This window comes from Cydia splendana, unplaced genomic scaffold (assembly GCF_910591565.1).
Source record: "Cydia splendana unplaced genomic scaffold, ilCydSple1.2 scaffold_66_ctg1, whole genome shotgun sequence".
In the NCBI taxonomy this organism is placed as follows: Eukaryota; Metazoa; Arthropoda; class Insecta; order Lepidoptera; family Tortricidae; genus Cydia; species Cydia splendana.
Genome location: NW_026946897.1, coordinates 568,426 through 577,459, shown reverse-complemented (window position 1 = coordinate 577,459; position 9,034 = coordinate 568,426). Strand labels below are relative to the sequence as shown.

Below are 9,034 nucleotides of genomic sequence, written 5' to 3'. Positions count from 1 at the left end.
TTAATGCCTTTTCAACCTGCACTTCTTTACTGCTAGTACTTGTTACAACATTGACAAATTACTGATTAAATTTCTACTATGTCAGTAACATTGACCGAGCTTCGACTAGTGTGGCCACCACTAGACGATCCCCATCAGTGTTTCCAAGCTATTCCAGATTCAAGAAATATAAAATCATATTTAATCTAGCGTTTTCAATCTGAGTACATATTAAACTTGACATCTAACAACAATTTCTTATATTCACTAAGCAAAGTATTAAATCTGGTAGTTAGGTACCAACTAACAAGTTTCAACAAGAAAATGAAATAATCTCAAAACTCAAATAAATTGGTCTGATCCATTTTGTCTGTCTGTCTGTATAGCAACAACTGAATTAGTTCTGTCTTAGAACGCTCATAGTTGGCAAGGATTCAGGCAATCACATATTATCCCAGCACCTCCACCATGTCGCGAACTACCCCCATGCGTGTGTATGTGAATATATATTACTGTATATCATAAATGGGACTGCGATAACACACACGCATGGAGGCGTCGCGATACCAAATAAACTAGTTTCCGGGTTCCTGTGTATATGTGAGTGCCTAGATCCTTACCTTTTATTGATGATGTAATGCAGTCCTTTTCCTGCTTCGCTAATTAAGGCTTCGCCGTTATCTCGGCGTTACCTCGGAGCTACCGTCCGACATCTGGGGGTTAAATAGATTAATGACTACACAGTCATTAATTACGCTTAGCCTGATATGGCAAGAGACATATGGTCATTAGTTAAAGTCCGTCAGTAACATCAAGGAGACTGCATGGTTACATGGTCAGTAAGTCCGTAATGTCCCAGAGATCATACTCCTCCCACAAATCACCGGCACCACAACCACAGGGGTGCCGTCAAACATACGCCTTCCACAGGCACTTCGACACCGCGACCACGGGGGTGTCGACACATCAGCCTCGTCAGGCTCCAGGCATTAACACCGTACAGGTTGCCGTCAGGCCTCGTCAGGCACTAGCTCACGGGCATCACATCCACAGGGATGCCCTTCTCCACTCTCCAGTAACCAAGTCCACCGTACCTCACGTACGGTGGTGATCTCCCTCGTAACTCTAGCCAGGTAGTGGACACATCAAATACATCAACAATCAAGTTACGGGGACAAACATTCATAGAGGGCACAGACCAAGGGTCTTTGGTATTAGGCTAAGGGACCACGAGATAACACTGAATAGTTACGTTATGAGTACAAGTTACACTGTCATGGTATAGCAAGAGACTTACGAGAAATGGAGATTACACAGTTACAATACAATGAATAGATATCAAAGCAAGCACACTTGAGTTATATCATATCAAGCCAATCATACTCAACTTATAATAGATGAACCAGTCGCCGGTTTCAACCAACCGGCACGTGCTCGTCACGTATACACTTGTTCGCACTACTGACTGTTCACACTAAGGCCGCTGAAGGCGAAATGGAAGAGCAACCGGACGCGCCGGAAGCTCTAAAGCACATTACTACCCACTTTTACAACATCTAATAAGGAACCAAAGCCAATATTGTTGGCGGGCCGGGCGGGAAAAAAACTATGACACCGCTTGGCGTCTTTGACAGATGACAGACGTCATTTAGGGCGCGTTCAGATGTAGTTAATATCTGATACATTCGCGAGTCCGCTCGCGACACTTGTTCTCTTTACCTCTCGTGCTTATATCGAGGTCAAAACATGCGAAATATTCCAAAATTAGTAGTGTATAGAGAGATTAAAAAAGTGGAATCTTGACCGTTGCAGAGTCACGAGAAGCGAGCAAACTTTGCTGCCGAGAGTAATACATGTTTTACACCACATTATCGCTAGGAAAGTACAATTTTAGGTAAACAATAGAAAAGAAAGCGTGAGGTAAAAAAGCATTCACACACAAGAAAATACATGTTAATAAGAAAATAACACAGAACACAATAGTAGATTGTTAACCAAGGGTTGAAAGGCACCCATTTCTGTCGAGGTAGTTTGGCGCTCGAACGCAGTGAGAGCGCCAATAGTCCGAGACGGAAATGGTGCCTTTCACCCGAGTTAAACACTCTACTTTTCATATCGAATGCGAGGAAACCAAACAAGACAAGGTAATTTCACAAAATCAGTAATTAAACTACCTAATAGACCTACGGCCATGATTTTTTTCCTTAGGACTTACTTGCAATCGGAGACTTTGCATGTGTGAAGATTAATAACTCTTAGCGAAAAACATATAGATTGCAATATTTACGAAAACACACATATTTTAACAAACTGGAGTCATTTTAAAATGATTTGTTCATTATAATATGAAAATCAGCGGGATTGCCTCTTACTTTTTAATTTTTTACTTTTTCGTTCTAAAAGCCGTAACAGACTACCGGACCGCACCGCGACCTTGGTGCACCGCACCATGCAATAACAGAATAAAAGTATCTTAAAGTATTTAAATACTAAATAACAATTTAAAGAATAATATAAGCAATTTTTATCTTGTATTTTATTTTATTTTCATTAATATGGTGCTAAATAACTTTAAAAACCCATTTAATATCGTACAAACGTTGAACTGTGGCTGTATAAGATCTGCCTTTGCTCATTTACGCAAGTGTAAAGCCCCTCCAGACTATGCGCGTGAATCGCGGGCGAAGCCGCGAACGCGAGTGTGGAGTCGAGTTCGCTGTCTGCGAAAATCGACTCCACACTCGCGTTCGCGGCTTCGTGCCGCGATTCACGCCCGAGTGTGGAGGAGGCTTAAGATTTAAAAAATATTTTTGGTGTATTCCTTTTGGTTCCTGTCTTATGAAATCGAGTAAATACAATTCAACGAAAGAAATCAAGAATAATTTTATTTGCACAATTTACTTACATCATTTTTTATAAAAAAAACAATGCGGGATTAGTAAAATTGAACAATGACCAATTGTTCCAGGCGAGGAAATATCGACACTATTTTTTCCATTTTGTTTCCACCCAGTTGTTCGTGGGATGGGGACGCAGAGGAGTACACCACTTTTCTGCACTAGAGCATAAACGTATCACTTTCTGCGCACGTTTTAGAACAACAACGACCCACTTTCAGAGCATGTGATATGAAAAATAACAAACACAATACACAACACATAAATCAGCGAATGCAGAGAACTGGAATTACTTCTCAACGACAAGGCGGAGCAACAGAGATACAACTCAACGCACTTTCTGGGGGTTTTCGCAACAGGGCATGTGTTTTCATTCGGGCTATAATCGAATTTCCTCCAGAATCATAACGAATAAAATGGCTCAACCATCACTAAAATATTTTAAATTTAGGTACCCTCTTCCAGTGACAGCAACAAAATTGCATGTCTTGGCATGGTCTTGGCGATTATGCATGTGTTGCCAGCATAAACAAATAGCATAATTAATCACATTTTAACAAAATTCTTATTTTGTCGCAAAATTAATTGAAAATTATAATAATTACAAATATTAATTCGTACTTATTTTAATTTAAATATTAATGCCACTAAAATTATATACATTTTATAGTGACATCTGGTGACGTAGTTTGTGTAATCGGAAGTCAACTAATGTTGTCGGGAGCAAGATATAGACGTCGCCTGTATCTTTACTGACATTAACTACATTCCTAGTGTCCCCCCCCCCCCCTGTTCAACACTGTCTTGCGACGGACTGATGCCATTGACCTACGGTATTTAGTACTCAAACGTGTCGCTAACATCTGCAGTTTAGATCGGAATAGGTTTGAGCTCGAAAAGACGATTTGCTTGCGGACAGGATTTTTTAAAAGTAGTTTGCAGGATTATATCGAACCGGTCGGAAAGGGATAAGTATAATGATAGGATGATAATATATCGGGTGGAACAGAACGAAGGACTTTTATGCAAACGGGGAATTGTTTAGGCTACGAATATTATGTTTCATCTATTAATATTTCTAACAGTTTTTGAAATACAGTTTGGTTGTTTAGTTCAGAAATAGAAATAGAAATAGAAATAATTTTATTCGTGAGCACAAACACAAAATAAAAACTTAAAACTGAACAGAGAAAACATAAAAAAAGAGAGAGTGCCACGAAATGGTCTCACCTCAGCATGTTGCTGGCGACTTCCAGCGCTGATCTTCCGATAAGACCATCCGGTGAAACAATCACGACAGGTAACATGAATAACAAGAAAATTAATATATACAAGAAACAAATATAGTAATAAGAATACAAAAGACAAAGATAGTAACATTAGAAGAGATTAGTACATTACAATAAATTATTATGTATGGTATTACTCCGTACAAAATAGCTGTTATATTATCAGGTCAAACTCATCTTGGCCGTACATTACGCCTGATATTACAGCTAGCGCCATGCGGCAGCTTCGCAAACTAAACTAAAATGACAAATGAAACAGGTCGATTTGTTACGAACGAAAGCAATTAAAGCAATACTTTATCGATCTTACAGATTTAACTGCTTAAAGACAGCCAAAAGAGGGCGAGAAAAACATTTTTCAAAAGTAATGTGCCATGGCAATGCAAAGGGAACGTAATCTAAGTGGTAAGTAAAAGCAGAAACTACAGGCAGCTCGTATCGTGTAAGCAGGTTTCCTGGCTAAGTTGGTGGCTAAGCATGTACTGTTTAAGCTTCGTTTTAAAACTATGAATACTTTGCAGGTTCCTCATTGGCGGTGGCACGTTATTCCAACATTTTGAGGCAGTATAGCGATAGCTGCCCCGGAAGGCTGCCGAAGCGTGGCGTGGCGTCAACAATTGAATCCCACATTTACGGCGGTCGCGGAGCGTGATGCAAGATAACTTGTTAAAAAGATATGCAGGGGTTTTATACTTCAGAACTCCGAAGAGCAAACAAGCCAAATGAAGTTTACGACGGTGCTGCATTTTGAGGATCTTATGACTATTAAGAAACGGAGTGACGTGGGCTCTCAAAGGAATATTAAAACAGAAGCGAGCACAGGCATTTTGAACACGTTGTATGAGTCTTTTTGTTTTGGCAAGTAGCCTAGGCCCAGTTACAACATCCATATAATTAAGTTTTGATAGTACAAGTGACTCGATCAGTTGAATGCGCAAGGTTTCGCTTAGGTATGGCCGAATTTTATATAGCACCTTAAGCTTATAGAAGCAACTTCTTACAGCCTCTGCGGTATGCTTTTCATATCGAAGTCCACAATCCATTAATAGGCCCAGGTTTCGTGCTTCATACACCCTCTCAATTGGTTCATTCATTAACATAACATCTACTGAATTACTGACACCAGCCAGTTGGTGCTTGCTGCCAAAGACAAGGTACTTTGTTTTATTTGGGTTAAGCAGTAGGCAATTTTCTGTAGCCCAGCGGGCTCAGCACGGTTCCATTTTTATCGACTATCACTATGCGCGTCCCTTTCGCACTTACATACTTGTTAGAACGTGACAGGCATGGTGACAAGGGATAAAAACGCGACCGTGCTAAGCCGCCAGGTTGCTATACTTGTGAGGTCTTGATTAAGTTTCTCTATAGCAGTGTCAACTTCCGATGGCTTACATGATATGTAGACCTGTATGTCGTCTGCATATATGTGGTATTTGCAATGCTTAATGTGAGACACAATATCAGCAGAATAAAGTATAAAAAGGAGCGGGCCAAGTACCGATCCTTGAGGGACTCCTCTAGTAAGCTCGGCTTTTTCTGAAAAAAGGGAGGAACCATCATCAAGGCGCACTTTAACTATCTGCGACCGATTGCTGAGGTAACTTTGGAACCACTTTATAGTTTTCTGGTCAAAACCATAGAAGGTTAACTTAGATAATAGTAGATTTATATTTAAGCAATCGAAAGCCCTCGAGAAATCAAGGAGCACTAAAAAAGTGCACATGCCTTTATCCTGAGCATCCAAAATGTTGTCAGAAACATCAAGTAAAGCGGTTGTAGTGCTACGTCCTTTCCGAAAACCCGATTGGACATCCGGCAAAATGTTGTTGGTTTCTAGGTAGGTGGTCAACTGAGCACAGACAACTTTCTCCATTATTTTAGACATACAAGGTAGTATGCTAATTGGCCTAAGGTCCTTAATCACAGATGGGTTAGCTATTTTAGGCAAGGGATTTACAATTGCTAACTTCCAGATATCCGGAAAGGTGGATGAAAGGATAGAGGTATTAATTAAACTAGTAATAATATCAATTGTGTAAGGCAGCGTTAAAATAAGCATATTTAAATTTATCCCATCAGCACCCTCCGCATTAGATTTTAAACTTCTAATTATTTTAGTAATTTCATTAGAACTAATTGTATTTAAATGGAAAACTGTGTCACTGTACTTATGGAACTCAAAATAAGTTAGCTGTGACAATGTTACATCTGAAGTTCCTGGCAGATCGAGAAAATGTTTATTTAAGGTACATGGGTTATTGAAAAGTGAAGGTAATTCATTATTCTTACTAGGCAATATTGTGGATTTAAGGTTTTTCCATAAAGTTTTTGGGTTATTTATTTTATTGTTTATATTTTGTTTCAAATAAGCCACTTTTTCAAAATATAGAGCCTTATTCACAACAGATTTCAAGTCCTTGTAGTATTTTTTTTTTACATCATTCTGGTTCTTGTGAAAGTCTGATGCAGCGTCGTCACGCAACCGCATCATTAACTTGACAGTATCAGTAATCCAAGGGTAGGATTGTACTTTAACTAAGAATGTTTCTAAGCACTTGTTGGTTGAATGCTGTTACCATGTCATTGACACTGCCAAGATTTGATATTAAGTCCCACTTCACGTCCCGCAGGTCCACATCTAAGTCTTTGTCACAGATTTCCTTAAAAGGTCTGTAGGTAATGTGATAAGGCTTTAATTTCTCACGCTTGACATTGAAGTTGCAAAGCACAAGGCAGTGACCATACAGGGAACCCACATGATCAATGGTAGTGCTTTTTGCCTGCATGTCTGAACACACAATATCGATCAGCGTTTGGCTGGTGTCAGTAAAATGTGTAGGCTGAGACACCAATTGAAATAGTCCAAAACTGGTAACAAAATTATGGAATTGAGTGCATTTTGTGTCAGAGCTGTTCAATAGATTTACATTAAAATCACCCAGTATTACTATTATGTTATCATAACTGCGAATTGAACTTATCGAGTCACTTACAGCATCTAAAAATAGTTGTAGGTCCATCCAAGGTGGTCTGTATGCCGTTCCAATTGCCAGCTTCTTGCCGTTGAGAGTAAACGTGATCCACATCTGCTCCACCAGCTTATGCAACGGGTCAACGGGGTGAGGCCAGGTCCGAGCTTTGAGATTACGCTTAATATAAAAGCCTACGCCTCCACCGCGCGACCGGTCACCCTGCGGCCTAGGAATATGCCGGAAACTATATCCAGGAAGTGTCGGCGCCCGCCCTTCTTCGCCCGCCCTTAACCATGATTCGTTGATCGCCAACACATCAACATCCTGCCGAGTAGCAGCCGCTATGAAATTGTCATGATTTGTGCCAAGAGAACCTGCATTGTACAAACCTATTTTAATTGTTTTATTTACTATTATAGTTATATAGATATACCTCAGACCAGACCGACCACCTGACAGATGACGTTACCTTAACAAAACGGATTTTAGTAACAGAACCAGTGTCGCATAGATACCAGAGCCTACAGATTATAAACAACTTTGTATAGAAGTTAAAATTGGCCGAAATAAACAAACTGCCATTGCCGTGCCATAGTGTACAAAAAGATATGCTACCTACGCTGCCCGCCCAGACCTCAGACGGAGCTGACTCCAAAAACACGATGCAGGTCTGCGTCAGAGCGAATGGAGAAAGCTGACTTTCCCTCTCCTTGACGGGCATAGATTCGGCCTCGCCTTGTCCACGAGAACCTCCACTGATGTTCCCTGCACAGCTCTCGAACTTTGTGGAACAAGAGGCGGTTCGTGCGTGTGAGGCGCTCGTTGATGAAGACGCGACGCGGAGGCCCTGGCAGGTTGTCGTCAGAGAAAGTGAAATTTCGCCGAACGCGGGCGGCCTGCAGCAGTTCGTCCCGCAGCTGTCGCCGCGCCAGCCTAACGACGACGCGACGCGGCCGGCCTTCGGCCTCACTGTCAGCCCCTTCCCCGGCCCGGCCCACCGCCCCGACTCGCTCGGCGAACACCACGTCACGCTGCTCCAAGGCGACACCCAACCTGGCGGCGAGGACGGTGACGGTGTGGACGACGTTTTCTCCCTTCGCCTCAGGAACGTGGCCAATGTCAAGGTCGGAGAGTAACGCGTCCTGGTCGCGGTCATTTAGCTCCAGCTGAAGGCGTGCCACCGTCTGCTGCAGCTCTTCCGCTACTCCTGGCTGCAGTCTGCCGTCCAGCTCGCTGCTGGCGGAGTCCACGGGCCGCTCCTCCAAGCGCCTAACCTTCTCCTCCAGGACATCTAGTCGGCCAGTGAGACGACCGAGGAGATCGTTGAAGCGCGCCATCTCTTGGCGCAGGCCCACAACTTCGTCGCGCACGGATCCGAAGTCCGCGCGTAGCAAGCGCAGCTGTTCAGCGACTTCATGCTGTTGCTCCAGCGGCGTCTCGTCCTCGCTGGCCCCACTCGGCTTCACCGGCGTATTGTCGGAGTTGTCACGCCGAGGGGTCGTCGCTTTGCACGCCGGACATGCCCAAGTACTCGCGACGCGCGCATTCTGGCCCATGCCAACACAAGCCTTGTGGTATGTCATGCCGCAGCCGCACTTAGCGACACCTGTCGCTCCAAGGGGTTTACCACAAGCCGCCGCGCAGACAACCATTTCTCTCACTTGATTGCGATCGCAAGATGTTTAAAAAGTTCCCACAGGGGCCGCTAGATGGCGCTAATATTAAATCCTGAGTCTATAATTTATATCAAAAAGATAAATAATTAGTCCGAACTAAGGTGGTGTTATTAAAAGTTTGCAAATGAATGCCACAGTATCAATTGTATACGTATATATAAAAAGAAATAAAATATAAAGGTTTCAGCCGAATATGTCTTAATTGCCACCTACCCACCACA

At 42.4% G+C, this 9,034-nt stretch overlaps 1 protein-coding gene across 1 annotated transcript; it reads right to left on the bottom strand.

The window, feature by feature from the left end:
* Nucleotides 1-6,718: 6,718 nt before the first annotated feature.
* Nucleotides 6,719-8,789, bottom strand: LOC134805808 (uncharacterized). Its single transcript, XM_063779020.1, has one exon. The coding sequence runs from the start codon at nt 8,787-8,789 to the stop codon at nt 7,773-7,775; it is 1,017 nt and encodes a 338-aa protein (XP_063635090.1). The 3' UTR covers nt 6,719-7,772.
* Nucleotides 8,790-9,034: the final 245 nt, after the last annotated feature.